General features: G+C 38.1%; 1 protein-coding gene across 1 annotated transcript in view; it reads right to left on the minus strand.

The window, feature by feature from the left end:
- MACC1 (MET transcriptional regulator MACC1) overlaps window positions 1-13,276 on the minus strand; it is a 64,902-nt gene extending 51,626 nt beyond the window's left edge. The window contains exon 1 of the mRNA XM_037383835.1: window positions 13,038-13,276. Coding sequence (XP_037239732.1) covers window positions 13,038-13,276 — 239 coding nt within the window. The remainder of the gene's footprint in view (window positions 1-13,037) is intronic.
- Between the last annotated feature and the right edge of the window lie 9,871 nt (window positions 13,277-23,147).

Here is a 23,147-nt window from a genome sequence, read left to right on the forward strand (position 1 = left end):
CCAGGCCCCTGTGGGACATTAATTGCAGCACCTTTTCCTTGTGCTAATGACTGTTAGGAGGAAATTATCACTTTCAGGCTACAAGTAAAAGTAAATGCTCAGGAACAGAGTTAAGGTGGCCTTAATGCATGTTTGATTCCTGGTTTCCCAGTAACTCTGGGTGACTAAAGCTTTGTAGTGCTGTTCAGAGCAAGTGACTGTTATCAGTCTTCCAAGCTTCTCATGCAAAACCAGCATTCTTGACTAGTGTACATATTTGAATGTTCAGTACGACCAGCTGTTGGCCACCAGTGGTCTGCAGACCAGTTCTGGAATCTATGCTTTAAAATACTGGCTAAATTAAACAGAACTCTAAAGCTTTGGAATGTCTCCCATCATTACTGGCAGTAAAAATACTGGGTTAGTTTTCTAAAAAAGGGTTACTGTGTGCTTTGTAGGCATAGTTGGCCACTTAGAAATAGGAAGTATTGGTCTTGGGAGCCGATTATAACGTTAGGTGTTCCATTAGAATGTCCCTTTTTTAGCATGATTAGCACTTGGAAACTTCTCCATTTACAGGAAAATTATTCCACTCCTAGTGTTCTTTTGCAGTCTTTCACCCCACCATCTCACATTTTTTCCAGAGGTCTCAGTGCCGAAAAAGTCACAGTTGTCAGCAGAGTTGCTACAGCTTTTGAAGGCAGATCTCTCATTGAAGTATAATAATAATTTTTTGTATGAGAGGGACTCTTGTGTTTTACTCCTTACTGTGTAAGGATCAGACCATGGATAAAATAAACTTGCTATAAAACCACTTTGAATAAGATTCTTTCTTTCCTTTTCAAGACTGCATCAAAGAAAGTAATATACAAACGGGATCTTAAAAATTAAATTAAAGAGTCCAGCTTGCTTTTGTCATTGGCATGCAAAATAATGCAGAATTGCTTTACGTTGGAAAGAAGCTTTTGCTGCTCAAGCATACATCCCTGCCATACAGAGGAGGAGCAGTCATTTCCAGCCGCCTGACTGGCTACTCAGCCTGCAACACAGGGCAAGGAGAAAAGTACATTATAATAATGAGAATACATATGACTAATAGTTTACAGTCATGCCTACCTAATGCATGTCTGTCAATGCAATGCATAATTCACAGGCTGCCCCTCCAAAGCACAGCCTAGATAGAAAAAGAAAGTGAAAGGTGCCACAAGCATTTGTACACTGCACACAGCACATTGTACAACTACTTACTCCTTTAGCTCAAGCGATCTCTCACAGGATTTAAAGGACCATGTTTTATAACAAAATCACAGTTATACACTTAGAAACATAATCTTGTATATTGGGAATTTTATTAGGTTAGAGCAGAATAGAAACTGAATGTGCTATTCACCAGGTGAATTGATGTTTGCCACATAGGTAATGTGCAAAATATCTAAGACTGTTGTATAATTTTTAGCCCTAGAAACAGAAACAACCGAGAGACTACAGGCTCTCTGCACATTAAATTTTGCACTTTGGACCATCATCAGTATATCAGCATCTCATAAAAGAAATGGATTGATAAGACTGCTTTTTATTTTTTTCCATTTTGGGTTATGGATTTTTAATTTTTTTTTTATCAAATCAAAAATTATTTTATTTCTCTAACAGGTAGAGAAAAAGGTAACAAATAATGGTGTCATTCTGGTCCTGAGAAGGAAACTTTGTCAAGTAAAAGTCTGGTGATAGGTCTGCATATTCCTCATTTAGCCAGTCTCCTAGTAAGAGTGCACAGGATTTACATGCTTAATTTTTGTTTTGATGATCTGTGTTCCCTGGAATAATACAACCTTCTGCATAGTTCATAAGATTATTGTAAAAATTCTTCTAGTGGAGTTTTATGTGTAAGCTTTAGCATTAGCAAAACTTCAAATTCAGCATTTTTGTTTGTTGTTTCCCATGTTTGATTTGAATTTAAGAAAGAAAAAATGCAAAGTCTGTTTTTCTTTGCTGGGAACAGACCTAAACCCATACATAGGAAAAACAGTGGGTCTAAGACCTGAAGAAACTTTGGGATGGGGATCCTTTGGAAAATTGATCTGTAATGAAGTGACTTGTCAAATTCTCAGTAAGGGGTTAGGAAAAATCTGGGTAGAGAACTCAGCTTATTTGGAGAAAAAGGTGCATTTCAAATACATGAGTGACAACCTACAACAAAGAATGCTTGGAAGAGTGATGGCACCCTGTAGCATGCATTTACTTGGCAGATTAAAAAGCACTCAAAAATTTCTGGGGACCAGCACAAGGAGTGAAACATTGAAGTACACCTGTAGTTGAACAGTCCTGCAAAATACTGTGTGCTCTCAGTTCTCAAAAAAATTGGTGGGAACTGAATGCAAGTTCAAACCTTTATACAACTTTTTTTTTTCTAAAGGATATGATTCCCTTTTCCTTCTTTTTCCTTCTCCTTAAGGGGATTTCAGTAATGTCTTCTAGCAGTATATTACCTAGCATTTTATACAATGTGTGGAGGGCACTAGCCTGGAATCTGAGGTGTTACTTTGCTCTAGATTTCTCATATGACCTTGAACAAATAACATTAAAAGAATATTTTTTTTAAGAAGCTAAAAACTTTTGTAGGTCAGACCTTAATCTCTCCTCTCTACCTTCTCTACCATTTTTTGGCATGTGAAGAGGAGATAACAGGACTTTTCTATCTTACAGAAGAAAAAATAAATTAAAAAATTTAATGCAGTCAGATACTGAAGGGTTTGTTTCATAAGACTGTTAATGAAGCATTATACATGTAGTCTGCATATTTGTTCTGGCTGGGAAAAAATGATAAAATTATACAAACTACAATTACAGACTTGTCAGTCTCTGTCTTTGAAAGCAAGATACTGCCTATAAATTGAGTTAAGATACAAACGTGGAATTTAATGTATGATAGCCACTAAAAAAATTAGGCTACTTTTAATTGTCATGACAAACCTGTTTAATCAAGTAATTTTAAAAGATCTAAAATACAATGTAGGTCATTGTAAATGGAAAATTGAGAATATGCATGCAGACATAAAAGAGTTCATATAGCTCCCTGTTATCATGGTCCCAACAGAGCAAAGTATTTTCTGCCAGACAGGCTATGGAAAACAGACATTTCGGGTGTGTGCAACTGGGAGTGATTTTCCTCTGGAATTAACATATGTATGGAAAAGTAAGAACTATGCACAGACTTCCAAATACTTACACGTAAATACAGAAAAGTACACGTAGGTACGTGTATTCGGTTCATATAGATTGAGAAAAGTTAAAAACAAAACAAAAACAGCAAAAAAACCCACCAAAAATACTGTAACAGATTAAAAAATTACAGGGAAATTAAAAGAATATAATTTTATATTTCTGGGAAAATGAACTATGGCTCATTATTTTGAGGGCCTAAGTTTGACAGTAATGACTCTGTAATAGAAATAACATCAGTAGTTCTCTATTTCTTGGAATATTGCCTAGGACAGAATAATTCTGGAATCCACAGTTTGTGGCAGTATTTTCTCATTTTTATTTAGCATAAATTTAGAATTCATTTAGAGTTTACATACTGAAAGAACAGGGCCATATACACATGCACAAACATATGACGTATGCATGTATCTAATACTTAACTCAGCAAGTAGAAGATATGCTGCATCGATTCCCCACTTCATAGCTATGAGTGATAATGCAGATTTTTGACTCATTTTTCTTATTGTCTGTGACAAAGGACACACATGATCTTGCTCTAAAAGCCCATCCCTGAATGGTAAAAGAGTAAAAATAAAGATTTCTGATTCTAGTAAAACAACACATATATTCTTAACATATACACACACCACTTCAGCACTTTACCAGCATCATACGAGAAAATAAAATCCTGTTGCACCCTTCAGAATGTCAACCCTTTAACTCTACACAGTGGTTTTAAGTCTCTAATATAGAAATATCTTATGTGTCTATCAAATACAGGGTTTATGTATCTCATAAGCCTGGTTTCCATGCATGAGATAAACTGCAAAATATAGTGGCAGGCACCAATTTATTGAACAGGCACAGGTGAGGAAGAATAATATCTAGAACAATCAGCAGAATAAAAACAGTAGTAGAATGACCTATCACAACATGAACATTCAGCTGCATGATTAGTCATTAGAATTTAAAATACATATTCAGGAATGAAGAATAATATCCTTTTGTTCTGAAGTGTATCTTCAATTGGAAAACAAAATGGTATCCATTTAGGCTGTAAGGAATATTCACTCAAGTATATCGAAGAAAATTTCCTCTAATGTTTTCTGATGTAGAAGATAAATATCTACAAGTGTAGCTTAGATTTAAAACTCCTGTATGATTTGTCCAGGGATGATTTCATTTGCAAATGACTATGGAAGGGTACATAGTGGAAGGAAGCCGGGTGGTAAGATTAAGCAAGGGAAGAGCAGAGGAGCCTCTGACAACATGTGCATGGTAGCTGAAGACAAGCTTATTGTGATGGGGTTTGCTGTGAAGAAACAAGAGCTTGTACTGAAGCATGGCTTTTCAAAGATGCCTTGACAAAGAAATTAAATAATAAATTATTATTTTAATTGTAAACTGCATGCTACTATCATCCCATCTGTCTCCCAAAACCTAGAACTTCACTTTCCCACATGGCTGACAACTTTTTGGCACCTTGGTCACATATCATATTCTTCTATCATGACATCTTCTTCAGGAACCTGGGAATAGTAAAGATATTAGAAATGCAGAGAGAACAGAACTTGTAAGTAAGAGGAAAAATGTTAAAGACATTTGAGGTGTTTCCCAATGGGAAAAATGAGAGGTGGAAGTATGAAAGTCACCAAAATAGAGAGAAACTCTAGGACTAAGTAGAAGTCACCTAAAAGTCGACTTTTCTACGTATTTGACATTTTGTTCCATAGCTGATGTTTTTTTTCTGTCTCATACTTTCCATTAATTACAGTTTTAATGTGTTTCACACTGTGCCTTTTTAATCAGTTGACTCAATGGAGAGATCAGTTAATCTCTCATTTCAACCTTTCTCACCTTTCAGCCTCTCTAACCAGAAGAAATACGTTAATTGTGCAAAACTTCAAATATTTTAAAGGTCACAAAAAAATAAAGTGAGATGTAAATTATACATCTTGGGACAGATGTGTATGCATGTCAATCTATCTGTATTCACTCAAATGCCAAGCTTATCTTAGCCTTCTTCAGGCATGCACTTTACAGACTTCAGTGTCACTCTTTGTCTAATTTCTCCAGCTCTTTTCTGGTCATTGCTACTTCCAGTTTCCCTTGCACCAGTCTTACTTCTCAGCCTTTTTCTAGACTACATAGCAGGCCATGCAATAGGGAAGAAACCACAGCATAAACCTTCTAGAAAGGGGTGTAAAATCTGGAAAAGCTCCTCTGCAAGTGGGGCAAAGAAAAGACACAAAAGATGCCCCCGTGTTGTGCTGTGTGGGAAAGCAGGGACCGAGATGAAGGCACGGTGCGCACTACCACCCAGAATGTGTCTGCCCCGTCCTGTATCTGCCATGGGTTCTCCCTTCCTGGCTCCTGGATCAGTTTTGAGTCAGCTGGGGAGTGCCACCTACTGGGTGACCTTCTGAATGTAAGTCATTAGCTTATGATTGAAAAGAATTGTAACAGGAATTTACACAGAATAAAAAAAAACAGCAAGGGCCTAAAATTAATGAACTGACTAATCAGTCTCGGTGAGAAGGACAAATTGCACTAAATTGCTCCCCTACAGTTTCATGACGGGCTTGCTGCCACTTTTAGTAGTCCTTTTCTGGCATGCTGGTCAAAAATCTGTAGAGCTGATCATAACTTGCCCCCTTCATGTGCAATGAAGCTTTTCAACTGTCAGCATGCAGAACCTACCTATCCACCTGCTAAATCTCTCACAGATCTTGGGGTTTGATCCTAAGGTGTGATACCTTATCTCTATACAAAAAGGAAAAGAAAGAACTGTCCGTCAGCTCTAGACAAGGTCTTAAACCTACACATACCAAAGTCAACAACAAAATATTCTGAGTCCTCCTAGACATCCTAAAGTAATTGTCTGTGGTTCACTCAGTGTAACTGCGAACAGCCAATGGATGAGATGGATCAAATTTTTTTTGAGCAGTGTGTTTTAAATATGCACACATATCACTCTGCTAATCCTGACTCCAAAATTCCTAAAGTGGGGAGATTCACAGCACAGGCCAAGAAAGGCAGACTTTTGTCTTGGCTGGGGACATCAGGGAAGATTAATTTCATACATTGCTTTAGGTTTTCTTATCTCTTTAGTCTCTTAAATATGCCTCAGGAAGCTGGCCTAAGGAAGTTTAATGAATAATTTTATTTCTAGAACATGTTGTAAACTGCATATGGAAACTGAATTTCTATTACCTTCCCTGTTCTGGGAGGTGTTCTAAACTAAGGCGAAGATGTAAAAATGTGGCACACCAGGTTTGGGCAGCTATGACACATCGGGTGAAGCACACTGTCTGCCTAAAAGAACAACAACTATGATTTCCTAATAAAAATATTATGCTCGGTTAGTTGGTGAAGTTCACATTACACATGATATCTCAATATTTATCTGCAGTTATCCGGGGGGGGGGGGGGGGGGGGGGGGGGGGGGATCACAACAAAATGCCAAAAATACATAATATTGAAAAAAAAAGAGGAAGAATTTAAGACAGAGCTGAACTACAAGAGTGATAAAATCCCAGAGGTTCTGTGTCTGATGATCTCAATGGGCTGCCCAGAAAAACACAGCAAGGTCTTTAGTGAATGTCCCGGCTTCAGAGCCAGAAAGGAGGCTGCCCAGAGAAACTCAGTCAGGATCTAGCACCTGATTGTTGCCGAAATACACATTGGAAAGGTGGAGGTGATTGCTTAGTTAAATGCAACAACAGTGCAACCATTTCCCAATCTATCTCAGGCTAAGATAAAATGGTCTAAAACATGGCAAAGCGATCCTGTGAGGGCTGACTGGAGTAAATTAATCTACTTCTGTACGAAAAGGCTAGCAAAAGACACAATGTGATTGCAGCAAAGGGTAAAGCAGCGGAAAAACCACACTGGCATTAGTTTAGATTTTTAAGATAATGGTTAGTGACCAAACAGCACAAAGTTTTCACTTCAGTGGCCATCTGTGGCCAAATAAAAGAAGTAGAATACCCTGCCGAGAGGATTTTGAAGGGTCTACTGCCAAGAAGATGGAGTGGAATTGAGAAGGTGGAGGAGACAGGCTGTTCATAGCAATACGTGGGGGGAACAGGAGAGACAATGGGTGTAAATTGAAACAAGAGAAGTTCAGACTAGATAAAAGGAAAAACTTTCACCACGAGGACAGACAGGCAGTTGAAACAGTTTGTCTGGTTATGAGGAGGGTATGCTGTCTCCATCCTTTGTTTTCAAGACCACAATAAAGCCCAGAGCAACCTGGTCTGCCCCTCATAATTGTCGTGAGTGGGAAGTTGGACTAGATGCCTCCTGAGGTTTCTTTTCAGCAGAAATTTCTCTGAGTTTAAGATTATATTATACTGTGAAAGTAAATAACTGAAAAATAATTTAGGTAGAAATCTACATGAGAAGAAAATCGTTCAAAAAATTGACTGGCAGAAGAATTACATGTTATGATGAGAAAAACAAAAAGAGCCCAGTAAAATTCGACGATTTAAAGATCACACAGGCATTCAAATACCTCAGCTGATGTATAAAGATCACACAGGAATTGAAATACCTCAGCTGATGGGTCACGACTGTGAATAACAATGTTAGTTTAAATGTTAGTGGTCAGGATGAATAGATTGAGAAGTTGGAAAATCCCTGCAAGATGAATACACTGAATAAACTGCAATGTTGAGTGAACTAGCTGATGATTAAGTAAGTCACAAAGTGTATGTCAAATTGGTGGCCAGCAAGGAGGGCAGAAGAATGACTACTACATAGAAAGAAAATGGGATTTCTGGGGAAAGTTCTACATGAAAGAGCAGATATGCAGAGAAATTATAATCACAGTCTAGCGAACCCCTCTCACAGAAAAGCTGTGTGGAATGAAAAATTGCATCATGGCCAAAAAAAAAAAATATTACAAAAGTTTAAAGAACTCACAGAAAAGAACAGAAAGAACTGAAAGAAACTGTGGTCGACTTGAAGGTAAAAAATGAGATCTGCTGACTCCAAAATCAGGATAATAAGACTACGTAATTTCACAGATCTGCATAACACTTGAAAAAAGAAAATAGAATGTAAAAACAATCTCATTAAAAAAAATAGTCACTGATATATATCAAGCCAGAACTTCAGCCCTGGGTTTTGTTGCAAAAGCTGGTAAAAGTCCTAGGAGGACTATGTTTTTGTGAGTAGCCCTGCCCCTTGTATTATACTGATAAATGCTATGTGAACATGCAGCTCTAGGCTGAATACAACAGACGATGATGAAAAGGGAAAAAAGCAGAAAGAAAATACAGATATGAAATTGCTCCATTTTACCTGTTATTATAAATATTTTAACACAGTTGAATTGTCATGCCAGTACTAATACATTTTCTTGCATTTTAATACGCAGCTGATCAATTGTAATGATGATAATTTCCAGCTTGTCCATCTCCACTTAGCTTTCCCATCTTTTGTCGTAGATACTGTTTCATACATTTGAGCTTCCTTTTTTTTCATTTTGTCTTCCCATCATCCATCTCTGGTCATTTCTAAGGCAACATTTCTCTTTGAATCTGATCAGGAAGCATATTTCTGCTTCCACAAAAAAAAATACTATTACTTTTTAAGAGTCACAAATCAAAATGTAATTCTGAAAGCTCATTTTTGTTTTTATTTTTAATGGGAGTCTAGAAGTTATGATTTTTAAAAAAGCAAAACATTCCAAGGGCTGAGTCTGTGTTTCTTAAGCTAGATGTGTTGCCTGGGCTCTTTAGTGGGTGGGTGTTGGGCAGCGAGGTCTCAGGGGCTCTGACTTTCCCAGTCCTTTCACACACTACATTGCAGTGGCCTGGAAGGACTGAGCTCTTGGAACTCAGAAACCAGCAAGTATCTAAAAAACCAACTGATGAAAACTTTGGGATCCTGGTGCCTAGGTCAGCTGCCAAGGTATAAAACCCACTTTGTAAAAGAGCCAAATGAGTGTCTACAGAGATCAACATCCCCCAGAACAGTTCCATTTTCAGCAGATTAGTTTTCTTCAACAGAAAAACTTCACATCAGGAAATGGCCAGCTGTCTTTCGCACCTTATTTGCATCTCCGCAAACCAGGTCTGTATATCCACAATACAGCATTTCATCACAGCTCCAGCTTCCAGCTTCTTTGGTCATATGTTGATCACTTCCCAACACCAAATCTGTATTTATCTTTCTAGGCAGTTTGGAAACCTATTTTATTGTAGCATACGTGAACCCTTCCAATTTCTGCAACAGTCCTTGATCTAGATGCTCTTCATTTAGTGCTAATATAAGGAAATAGAGCTTTTCCCTGTCAAAACATTGTGAAGCAGGCATTCAGTAATCACATTGACAGCTTACTTTTCCCAAGAAATTCATTGGACAGGACATCATTAGCTCATGTTACATATCATAGCAAAGCGTGCCATGCCCAGTGGTGCTTGGTGACAGCTTTGCATTAGATAAAATGAAAGACTAAAAAAAAAAAAACAGTGACACCTACCCCGCCACCAAAAAAAAAAAAAAAAAAAGAAAAAAGTGCCGTTTGAGAACTAGGAAAGACCTGTTCAGTTTTCTTGTGTAGTTACCATGCTTGTTCCTCAGCAGTAGAATCATGAGTCTCCTCTTGGAATAGAGAAGTTATGGCTTCATATTAAAGAACTGTGGTTTTCCCCTTGGTTTAGTAAAAAAACAGAAGTTTTTTATTGATGTCAAAGTTTCAAGACGGTACTGAACCTGGCTGATAAAGAAATCATGACATATCAAACCATTAAAACACAAAAGACACAGGAAGGAAAGAGTATAACTGAGGTAGGCAGAGAACTGAAAAGCTGAATACAAAAATCGGAGAGAGGTTTGGAAGTTCTGGGGACACCAGCTGGTTATTTATGAGTGGTCATCTCCTGTCAGAAATATGCATAACATATTTCTGTGTGTGACAAGAATCTACTTTATTGCTCCCAATTCCTGTATTTTTACACTCCAATCTGACATTTGAATATAGGAAATCTAATTATGAAATACCTGTTGATACATTTATTGTCTTCTGTTTGACTAGCAGTGATCTGGCTGGAACAATATTCTCAGTGGCTTCAGTTTCATGCCCCTTTTAAGGCATAGGAAGTTATACTGCTTGGTGTGACTCAGATCTGTTCTGATGCTGGACCACTGCCTTGAAATAATACTTCATTATATGGCTTCAGATATTTAGCAGTGGGTTTATTTGACTAATGCTCCCATACAAAAGAAACTGCAGTTGTGGGAAAACAATTTCTTCTAATTATTAAAATTATTTAGCAATATTTTAAATTCTGATATTTAATTAAATTAAATCTTGTATTGCTTTCATCACTCTAACAAAAGTTCAGTCTTAAAGAAAAGTGATAAAGTGATACCACTTGATTTCTTTGGAGTTTTCATTATAGCCTCTAGTCCTTGGGGCTCTGTAGACAGAGAATAAAAATACTTACGTTTGTTTCATGACTCTGTCACCAACATAAAATGTGCCATAGTCATTCAGGGCTCCAGTGTTTACATCTAGAAAATAAAGAGCATGTGTACTTTCCTTTATAAAATATTTTAACATCTGAAGTAATCAAATTTCAACAAGCTTAAGAGTAGCAGGTTCCCCTTGGGATTTATTTCATGGTAAAATCGTGCTCCAGTTATTTTTTTCATTTTTTTTTTATATTTGTCTACGTCTTGCTTTGCTCAGTTTTATTCACTTCCATTATTCCAAGCCGAAAAAAATATTTGCTTGTAGTTCACTTTTGATGTTAAGTACATTTTAAACTGCCAAACCCCAAAATTATATATATAATTTCAATTTTCCCAGTAGAAATATGAAAACCTGCACAACTGAATTTGTCTTTAAATTATAGTATGGATTCCCCCAAACCAATATTTGATATCACATTTTGATGGAAAAATCTAGACAAGCATTAGTATCACCAGATGTCACTAAACCGTCATTTCCTTTTCAAAGATTCTACTTAATTGTTTTCCATTTGGTAAGATAATCATATTTCATTGGTTTAGATTTCATATTCAGATATGACTTTGCCTTCCACAACTGCTTTGCTTATCACCTACATTGTGTGCAAACCACTGTGCTGTACGCTTCAGTGTGAGAGAGCAGTTTTGGTTATTGTATACAATTGTCTGTGAGGGCAGGTAAAGCCTTCTTGTGGGTTTGTTTTTATAAAGTGTTCTGTTTTCACATACACCAAGTAACATAAGAACTTCTATTTGTGGTACCTTAATGTGTTTTTATAAACTAAAGTACTAAACACTCTCTCCCCATTGAGAATATGTAAAGAGACTATTCATACCTGCCTTTGTGCGAAACTTGCTTCAGGTTTCATATGTACCAAACCACGTATTTTCCTGAAACCTTTCAGAAGCAGCAGAAAATGAATATGCAAGAGAGAAAGGCAGCCAACCCTACATTTTTCATGTAGCTTTCAATAAAGGCCAGATTGGCCCCTGAAGTCTGCTTTGAAGGGGGTACGCCAGCTTACAGTTGTCTCTACATGTCTGCATAAGAGGGACAGAGGGATACACATTCCAAAAAGCCTCTACCTTGAGACTACCCAGGGAAGGAAAGAAACTATCCTGGCCCTGCTGAAACAGCCCAAGAATTCCAGCTGTGCCACTGTGCAAACACCTGGCAGGCTTTTCATACACCTTGGGCAGCACTCAGGATCTGTCCTGGGGACCTCACCCCTGGGAAACCAGTGCCACCAGTGACCGCAGAGATGTTCCAGCATCACCTCTTACCTCCCCATTCCTGGCTCCTGGGCTTCCAGTTATCTTACATTGCCAATACCCAAATATCTAACTTTCAAGCCATGTTCTACTACGACCAAAAAAATTGACATGATTCAGAATGCATGGTAGTGCCACAGCTTATTTAGAAATAAGCATCTGGTTTTAACATCTCTCTTGCTAACACTGAAAGTGTGTTTGTCCTGAATATAGTAGCTCGGATTGCCCGAGTGTAATTTTAATGTATTGTTTCTGCCTGAAGAACCTTGCCACCATCCGCTGATTTGTTATCTGTGTAGTGTGGAGTGTTCATTCTTTGCCTGATGGGATTTTAATATAGCTGTGTCTCTTACTAGGTCCCAGAGGTTAGATTTGCCATGTTTCTTTTTGATCCACATTTTTCCTGCCTGTCTTTGACATATATATAACTTTTTCAATAAAAGCAAGGCTTTCAAGCTAACTATCTTTTACACAGCATTGTTTTCCCTTCCTGTTTAAGCTGTTAGTTATACCCTGTTACAGAAACTTGGTTACCCTTTAAACTTCACCAAAACTTCAGTCAATTCCGCCTCTGGTTCCAAGGTCAAAACCATTTGTCACACACATAAATTAGCCTGTTTCAGACAGCACTGGGAACATTTGTAGCTCTTGGAAATTAAGCTTTCCCTATTACTAACCTTCACAAGCATACACATATTTCTTTTAAACCCGACCTTACTAGTAAGAAAGTTACTAAGAGCGAGCCCCTAATAGCCCAGGTAGTGTTTAGGTAAGGAAGGGGTTCAAATAATATTTCTGAACTTCTAAGGGCATCATTTTAACAACCTACCACCAGAACTGAATGAGGAGATGTCAGTCCATCTTAATCAAATATTAGTGACCCTCTCTGTCCCTGAGGCTCCCTCCAGCTGTCTGTAGAAGGCCTCATCAACTTCTCTTCCTAATCAGGTGGCCTGTAGCAAACACTCACAACAGTGTCACCCATGTTGGCCTGCCCCTTAATCTTTACCCATAAGCTCTCGACTCATTCTCCATCCACCCCTTGGCAGAGCTCGATACACTTCAGTTGCTCCCTCACATAAAGAGCAACTCCACCACCTCACCTTGCCGGCCTGTCTTTCCTAAAAAGTACAAAGCCATCCATGGCAGCATTCCAGTCATGCAAACTATCCCACCATGTCTCTGTAACTGCAATGAGATCATGGCCCTCTGACCACATACAATTCTCCAATTCATCCTGTTTAATCCCCATGCTGAGAGCATTGGTGTATGGGCACTTCAGAGAGGTAACCAAGCATGCAGGTTTCCCAAGAGGGATGGTAAGTGGATCCACCATAGCCATGCGCACCCTTGAGGTGGAGGCAGCTAAGGAGCTTATGTCACTGCTCAGGTTGGCCTGGCTTATTCCCCAGCTGGATGCAGCGGCATGAGAATTATCACTTTAGACCCCTCCACCTGAGTCCCTCAGTTTAAAGCTCACCTTACTAAGCCAGCCAGCTTGCTGCCAAAGCTTCCCTTGCCTGTTCTGGGCAGATGGATCCGATCCCTCCCTAACAGGCTATAGTCAAAGAATGTCCCGTTGTCGTATCAGCCAGACCCCTCATGACAGTACCAGCTGCAAAGCCAGAAGTTGATGTGCATTATAGGTCTATTTCTGGCTGCATCCTTTCCTGTTACTGGTAAAATGGAAGAAAAGGTAACTTGGGCACCAAAATTTTCCACTTACACCCCCCAGGGCTTTATAGTCTTCCTTGATTCTGCCCAGATTCTGACTCGCAGAGTCATTCATGCCCACATGAGAGTAGCAGAGGATAGTAATCTGTGCTCTTGGCAAGTTGTGGCAGCCTCTCTGCAACATCTTAGCTTCTGGAAGGCAGCATACTGCACATGAGTCCCTGCCAGGCCAGCAGATGGGCTCCTCAGTGCCCCTTAACAGAGAATCACCCACTATAAGCACACAATGTTTTTGTGGTAACCATGGTGTGCTGCTGGTACAGTTTCTCCATGCAGACCCTGCTTGTGGATGTCTGTAGGTGTTAAATCTTCATATCTGTTTCTGTTTGTAATGCTGAAGGGTGGAGACTGAAGCAAAGTCCTGCTTTTGTGGGTCACTAGGGTCCAAGGGACCTCATTCTCTGTGATGTTCACTGCAGGAGCATGGTTCTGAAACCACCCATCTATTTTCATCTCGGACCCTTTAATGCTGATACACATCTACATTAGGTAATACATGCAATATAGAGGACTATATAGAGGTATATAAAACACAGTCACGTTTCAATCAAAAATCTGGCTGGTGGTCACAGCTGCAGAGAAGTATTTAAAAATCTGTGCCTTATGGTCTCTAAAATATCCCTGAAGAGAAGTCCACTCGTTTTAATAGCTTCCAGATGTAATGTTAAGAATGGGGTATCCATGAAGAAGGTCTATCTGATTTATAGTTTGAGTATTTTCTTCTTCGTGTTGTGGTACTACACAGTGACGCAATGCTATAAAAGGCCATGTACATTGAATTCCAGAAGATACTTGCAAAAAAAGGAGAGGCCTAGAAAAATAATGCATATGAGGAAAAAAACCACAGGAGTGGTTTTAACCGATCCTTTTTGATACAATGTGCTAGGATTCTTACTATTTTCACAGAGAGGTAGAAGAAAGTGATAATACAATCAGATACTTAATCTGAAATAGAAGCCATTATTTTAGACAGCACATGCAGGAAATACAGACAGAAATAATGCACTTCAATGAATGTAGCACTGATCTAGGCATGAGTTTCCCCTTTGGTGCATTACTGGTTAGAGATACTCTTATCCAAAAGCTTAATAAAGAATTTTTGCTTATGCCAAGCAGCAGATGCATGGGTTTCAGAGAAGAAGCACCCATCCTTTCTCTCTCAGAAGTTCCACATGGATATCTTATAACAATGAAGAAACAGGAATACATTTTATACATTTGTCATCAATACTCAACTCACAGAAAGCAAAGATCTCTTTATATCAGGTTCTTACCACTGCTTTTTCTGCAAAGTTCTATCCATTTTATTGTTGATTTCCCCTTTTCTTTTAACAGCACTTAGGCAATAACAAAAAAGTTTCTGTATTGTCCTTTATGGAAAAAAAAAAATATTAGAAGAATGACTAATCTTTTAAAAGCTATGCCTAAAACAACAGCAGATCATTTAGGATTAGGGTTATTTTATTGTACTTTCGATGGAGAAAACAAGGCATACCAGGACAGTGTTTATACTGTTTAAGCAGTGTGCTTATGCCTTGAATTACATTCCTCTGGGGAATTTATCTGTATCTATATTTTGTCTTTGCTCTGGTCCATCTCCATAGCAACATGTTTGTTCCTATGGAGAATCTGGGTGAATAACTTCAAATTGAGCCTGAAATTTTTAACACAAGGTTTCTGTTCTCTATTAAATAATTATGAACAAAAGCAATTTTTAAAACCCTCAAAAAATAAACATAGTTTTGCCCTTGTTTCTTTTACCCTACTCTAGACATGGTTAGCTCTGAACAATCCTTTGATCTGTCTTTCCCGTGATGTTCAGACTGGGAGCAGGCTTATCCACATGACTTCAGCAGCTGTTATAAAATCTGGTGGGGAATTTTTCATTCCAATTTGAATGGCTCACTTACTGTATTCACTAATTATGTTGTTATATACACACATTCCAAGTTTTTACTCAGAAACTGGGATCTTCACTTAAAAAACCCCCCAACAAACAAAAATCTCAGGGCAGGGGGGTGTGGGGGAAGAGAACACAGGATGACTTTACAACTACTTTCAAAATAATACAGGTTATTTTAGAGGTGGTCTTTAAATTATAGCCAGTTTCACCTCCTGCTCATATTTGTAGCTGTTCTCTCCTTCATCTCAGGAAAAGATTCTATGGCTGAGAATTGTTTATTGCTACATGATAAGTGTTAAAAAATAGTTTTTTAAAACAGATTACTGCTCTTTAACATTACTGCTAATAAAACAAATGTTCATTTCTTCAAACTTAGGCACCCAGAGAAACCAAAAAAATAAGGAAAAATATTTCCATCAGAATCTACTGGAAAATAAAATAAATTGGTGGGGGGGGGGGGGGGGGGAGGTGGTGGTGGGTGGAGGGGGGGGTGATCAGAGAAAAAAAGTAAGAAAAAAATATCCCTAATTATATAGTTAGGATTTTGATCATTACTTTTCATAGACCAGTATGTCTAGTGGTAAAATGATCCAGCTGGTTTTTCACTCAAATAATTTCAGGAATTCTCATGGAATTGCCAAATTTGTCTCACCAAAGTCAGCTTTCCTACATTGCACAATACAGCAAGACTGAAAATCCTGTGTATAACCTGGCATAAAAGGACCCTTGTTTTGTTTAATTGCTCAGGTGGTGTCAGCCTATTGAATCCAGCCCAGATAATGTGACTCATCCAACTACCAGAATTACTCCTGTGAAGTTTGAACAATCCTGCAATATTTAAGGCAGACCCACAGCATCTCATCTGGAGGTAATGAGCCTTTCATTCTCTATGCCAGCTATTCAAGTCTTGTATCTGATGCTCAAAAAGTTTTCACAGATGGTCCATTCCAACCTGTTCTTTTTCTGCTTCCCCTGGGTTTGTATTTGTCTAAGCATTTCCCATCTGCCTGCTTTAAGATCTTTAAATAGGTGGAATATTCTGGTGAGAGGAATGAATACTTCTATTCTGCCTCCAAATTCTTTCCCAGTGATGCCACAAGCACATTAGAGCTGGCACACCCATACTTTGAAAAGAAGCAAAATATGGACCTGTTTTATATTACAGTGAGTCACTGCTGCATTTCAATCCTAGACTACAGACAATAAAAGAGAAATAAAGTGTCAATGATTTAATTGGCAGTAATAGACAAAGGCTGTATAGAGACAACATTATCTCTTTTAAACTACAAAAACATGTTCATTTACAGGATAGGTGCCCTGCCATCAGCCAATGAAGACACCTTTAAAATTCTACATGGCATAAGTAAAGAAGACATACAAATATGGAAGTTGTTTCTGAATATCACTCAGACAGTATACTTGAATGAAACAAACATAACTGAGAAATATCTAAAGAAAGATCGTATCATTCATTTTGAATAAAAGTATTGAAAGACATGCATTCCTATTCCACGAAATAAAACCACCAAACACTAAGCAGTATCTGTGACAATTTGTTTTTAATCATTTAAGCCAACCTTTCCTAGTTCAGCTAGGAAAAAGAAAAAGGAACACAGAAAGAGGTGGCAGCTTTGTTTGTAACCAAGACTGGATTTCTGTAAGAAAAAAATCGCATGTGGCATGTGTGGCTTTTATTACTGCAATGTGTGCACTGAATTAGTCAGCCATCTTCAGATTTCAGATTGCAATCCACTTAATTTCAGTGGGAACTAGAGGGAAAAAATCAGCTCCTGTCTACATCAGATGTCTAAAATTGTGTTGCTCAGTTCTGAAGCACTTTGAATCTCAGGCCATTATTGAAAATTTGGGTTCAACGTGTAGCAGTCTGTATTGACTTGCAGAGTCCACTCATGTTTGTAATTTAGTACTTCTGCTTGGAAAAAAATAATCTATGAACACCTGCAGAAAGAAAGAGGAACATGCTCATCAAAATTAGAGGTACTGAAGACAACAGAAATTATTACTCAGGTTCATGCAGTTTTAGTGTTTTCTGTCCTAAAATTCAAGCTGATAAATATATCCTGCAGTATAGCATCTGTGTACAGTCTTACAATGAAAGTCACAGTCGTTCTCAAGTCTGTGGAATATAAAATAAAAAATCCAAGACAGTGAAGTACTGAAAAATGAGTTTTATGTCACATGAAGAAATAGCAGAATTAACAAGTCAGGAATAAAACACTGAAATATGAGAAGAAAAAACACCAGACTAATTTCAACAAATTAAAGTTATCAGCAAGTCTCACATGCAGTTTTTTAAAAGCTCATGGATAGATACTTCAATGAGGTGTTATTAAAAGGCTAAAAGCCTTTTCCTGACAAAGCAATATTTGGAGACTCACCATCTAATAGCAAACAGTCATGGATAAATAAGTTCTTCTCAAATCCAAGAACTGTCTCTAACTATGTGGAGACCTCGTAGGGAGCTCTTGGGAATACTGTATGTGTTTTGGATCAAATAACTAAGTGACTTAACTGTGGTTTACTGGAATCTATGTCGTACTACAGGTTGTATGAGGACACATAGGATAAAAGTTAAACAGCTAGTGGACTGAACAAAATGAACTGTATTACTATTTATCAGTCTTTGATACTGTGTATATTCTGTATAGCCTCATCTCATTCTAAATAAACACTACGCTGTCTTCGTGAATGCTGGCATGTCATGTTAGAACAAGTCCTTTTCACAAACATCTTTTCTATATATCTGTGTTACAGAAAGCCAGGCCAGAGAAATATGCTTTGCAATTGGAAGAAAAAAATGGAAAGATATACAGGTTTTAAAACCTGTATAAGGCAATTCCATTGTTCTTTTGCATACGCAAGTTTTACTTTAAAATAGTAGGAATTTTACAAAGCTGGAATAAGGTCACAAAATACCATACCATTCATGTAAAAGACATACTGACATTCTCACTCACCAAAATAGTAAACCAGAAGTTAGGGAACTTGCCCAGAATTTGAAGTTTGTTAATCCAGGGAGCGCCTTAACTAATATATTAGCTTTTCCATGTTGAGTAGGAGAAATTTTCCCCAGGGCAATGTATCTAAATCTTATGTATTGCCAGAAAATGTTCTGGTTTCAAATGAGGAAAAAAGATTATAGTTAACTTTTTGCTGGCTCTACAGATAACAAATTAAGAGCGTGTTATTGACTGCTAGGATAGGACCTAGCTAACTCACGATAATATTAACAATCAGAAATAATGCTTTCTGTAAAGCATCCATAAGGAACTGAAAACAATTCAGACACTATAAGATGTTAGCCAAATGTAAATTTGCATCAATTAGCCAAAAATATGAACCCTTCTGACTCCTCTTTAGTGCTCTTTATCTTTTCTTGGTTGGCTTTCACACAGTCTTCTCCCGTGAAATGTTCTTATCCACGACCACCTCGTTGGCACCATGGTCTTAAGTGATGAAGACTGCTTACAACATTTACAATTCACACTAAAGACTCATTCACAAAAAATAAAATCCTTTATATGCACTCTTATACACACACACATAGATTTTACATGACAAATACATAAGACAAAAAAATGTGTTAAGAAAATAATGAAGTTACCTACATAAAAATCACACCCCGGCCAACGTTCTCTAAAGTCCACATTGCATTGAGTAGTCTAGTGGGTTGTGCCTTTCTCTGCAACAGTTCTTCCCAGCAGTTCTCCCTAAAAAGGCTTACCTAGAAATGTAGATGTAATTTCTGCTTTTTCTACTTCATCACCACCTCTGTGGCTCTGGCCCTCTTTTGTGCTTCTCTTTAGAGAGTAGAAACACTTCTGCTTTGGTGATTCTCTCCATTTAATGCTGTTGTATAGCAGGGTATGGGTGTTGCCTAATTTGAAAGCCTTGGCCACCTAAAATGTGGCTGTCAGTAGCAGTTGCTAAGAAACTACAGTTTAGCTGCTTTCAAATACAGTTTTATTAAAGTGCAATTACCCACACCTGCTATTACTATTTAGATGAGCTAACATGTAATCCCTTCTTCGCCATACTGGACACATCCGCTCTTACCTCCCATTGCACTAAGCCTCCTCTTCCCAGCAACTTGAGAGATCATTTCTCATCTCATCCAAACAAACATTTTAAGCCACCCCATATACTAAACATTCCCCAGGCAGGGAAATGTGTCACAAACCATCCTAGTGTAGCTCATCACAAGACAAAGCATAAATGTCCAGCTGGTCACTGTCACTTAGAAAACCATTAGTATGTGACAGAGCCTCCAGAGAAATTTTACCCCGAGAGAGACTGCACAGCTGAATATGAGGTAGATGGACATTTTTTTAATTGAAGAAAACATTTATGCAGCAATAAATTATTAAAATAAAGAGTGGACCATTTAGTAAGTCTGCTTCTAGGAAGTCAGTCTCCAGTGTTTTATTATATGAACAACAAAAAAATGCAAGTAATGAGAAATATACATGCAAGAGGAGTGAGTGTCTTTTGGTTGGAAAATTTTTGTCTTTACCTTTTATCATCATGTAAACATCTATTGGCGACTCTTGAATAACAAGGGCATCTTTTATAGTATCTTGGCTGTATTCCACATCGGCTCAGAGCATTCTGTTCATTAAGTAATTTCAACCATGTGAATTAAATGCCTTATTCTTTGCTTCCTGGAGGTGAATGCAAACCTCTTGTAATCAGTCAAGCAGAGACTTGAACAAGAGGATTTTTTTGCCAGATAATGGGAGTTAACAAAATGCAAAGGATTTGTAAAGCTTGATGCCTGCCCTTTTTTATGCAATGCAGGTGAACTACTACACAGCAACACAAGGGAGTAAGGGGATAACGGCCTTAAGAAAAGCATGGCACATGTCCACAGGTGGGAGAAGCCAGGCTCGCTTACCTCTTTCCTTCCACTCCGCTTCTACTCAGAGCTAACTAGACACAAACCAGTGAACAGGCTCTGCACAGAGGCAGATGTATCAGCCCCAGCCCAGGTCTGTGTTAAAACAGCCATTAAGTCTTCTGGAGAGACCCTTGCTTGTACCTGAAGATTCAGAAATACTGGAAATGGCACTTAAGTATGCCCCCAGTCATTCACATGGGTTCACACAAAATACAGAATATGGCAGGGAAAGAGATGGAAAAAGGAAGAAAACCCAAATCATCTTATTTAATAAATACCTGCATACTCAGACAGACCTTACATATTCACAAACTGATTAAAACGAAGTTCTATATTTCAATGCAAATCTTGATGTAAATCAATCTTATTAGTTATTGAATCACTAGTCATTTAACTACTTGATTTTTAAGATCTGGCTTGTAATCAGGGTACAATTCCTTGTCTCACTGATGATTTGGGTATTTGTTCCACATATATATAGGTTTCTGACAGCAATGTTGAATACTTCAGCCTATCTGGGATGGTGCAACAATGCTGAGGTAAACAATGTGGTTTGTAGGTGCATGTGATTGTTTATTGTACCGTTCCCAAAGTTTTTCTTTGTGTAATTAACAGATTAGGCTATTACTAAATCTCTCATTTTCTGGTTTTAACTCCCAAAATACATAATACAAATGTGGCCATGTTTTCTTGCATGAAAATGGAAGTAAAAAAAATAAAAGTGTTCTATATCAAAATATACCATTATGCAGTTATTTGTAAAAACAAAGATGCATAAATAACTAAAATAAAGTCTCTGGAGTCTACAGTTTCTTTCAAATAGTTTTGTTTTCATTAACAAACATTATGACATCTCTAGACAACTTAATTACATATTGTAACAATGTATTTCAGCAGAATTTCAACATTACTGCATAACTGCAGCAAATTAACCTCAGGATTTTGACAAGTCCATTTTATGGAAAAAAAGCCACCCACATTTTCATAAAGCTCTGTTTTAGAGTGGCACAGGGACAGTAATCCTGTATTACAGTTCTTAAATATACCATTTGAATGACCATCTTTGGCAATGCCATCTCCCACAGCATGCCCTAAACTCCCTGGGAGAGTTGCAGGGACATTATTGTGCCAGAGAAGCAGGAGGACCAGCAGCTCCTTACTGTCACAGCACTCTCCAATCTACCAAGCTACAACAAGGTCTTTTACCAGCTCATACCAGCACACTCTTCATGCCAGTCCCTCTGTGGCCTTCTCCTCATCTTGCCTCATCCAGGCTGTGTGTTCTCTCTGCTTTTTTTCTCCCCTCTCAGCTGCTCTCTCTCCATTGGCTCTCAACCACTTCACTTAACCAGACACAGCTGCACCTCACCTAAATCAGCCAAACCGCCGCCCCTGAAGCCAGCCCACAGTTGTATATTATCAATGCTAATTAACCCAGCTTCATTCCTCTACACCTGCTGTGATGGGCTGTGGGGCTAAGGAGGTGCATGCCAGCAGACTGTCAAGTGTTTCCAACCTCCTCCCAGGTCCAGACACGTGTTATCGTTCACATTCTGAATACAATATGAAAGCACTATATTGAATGCCATTTTTATAACAAATTTATCAACAGGAGTAAGATGTCAGGCTTTAGGGTGTTCTTTTACGAGTACTTTGAAGGAGACAGAGGGTGGCAGAAAGGTAACAGACCACAGAAAGAGCTCCTAGGTGCATTCCTGTATATCTAGACAAACCCAGCATTTCAAAAAATTTCACCTGTGTGACATTTCTTCTGCTTTGCTTTTGGATGGATAATAAATTAATTCTTCATCCTATCCTCTTTGCCACCTGAAGCAGAGACCATAAACCACACAACTAATAAATCTAGGAATCCAAACTGTAGCCCTTGGCTGCCACCTAAAGGTTTCGTATATTCCTTTATAGGGATACCATCAGGCTCCATTTCTGTTTGGAATGGAAAAATGCTTGCCTATTATTGTTACAGGCAGCTTCTACAGTCGCTATGGCTCAAAGAGACTGGGGGCGGGGGGTGGGGTGGGGAGATGTTGGAAGAAAAAGAAACAAAAACAAGGAAAAAAAAACAAGCAAGGAAAAAACCCACACTAGTTCAACAAGCACTCCAGAAGTAATTTCTTCTCTATATATATATTTTGGATTTAAAAGCCAATCTAAAAATTAGGGGGAGAAAACAGTAGACACTACTTGGTTTTGGTAAAAGAAGAAAGTCAGAACAAAGAAACAATATTTAAAAAAAAAAAAAAAAAAGAATAAACTACCAAGCAACAGATAGCTCAAGAGCAAAAGGGGATGGTGTGCCCAGCCACCATTTGGGTAACGCGACAGGGGTAGCAGGCAGGTTGTATAGGTCTTATGCTCTCAACAGAGGAGAGATTGCTCTCTTTAGGCAGTCTTTAGAAATTCAAGCTACTTGGAAATAGCAGGAGCTCAGATGGAAAAGAAACACTGGCCACTGGCTCCTTTTTGCACCAACAGGCAAAATTTTGCCTCAACTCTCTAGCTACAACTATCTTTAATTTTCATCAATTAACTCAAAATCATTGTTTTTTATTCACAGTGTCTGTATTAAGTGGGCAATACCAACTTCTTACTAAGGTATTTTGAATCTGTTATAAAATTTTCAATTTCAATGAACATGTC

This window comes from Falco rusticolus, chromosome 4 (genome assembly GCF_015220075.1).
Source record: "Falco rusticolus isolate bFalRus1 chromosome 4, bFalRus1.pri, whole genome shotgun sequence".
Classification (NCBI taxonomy): Eukaryota; Metazoa; Chordata; class Aves; order Falconiformes; family Falconidae; genus Falco; species Falco rusticolus.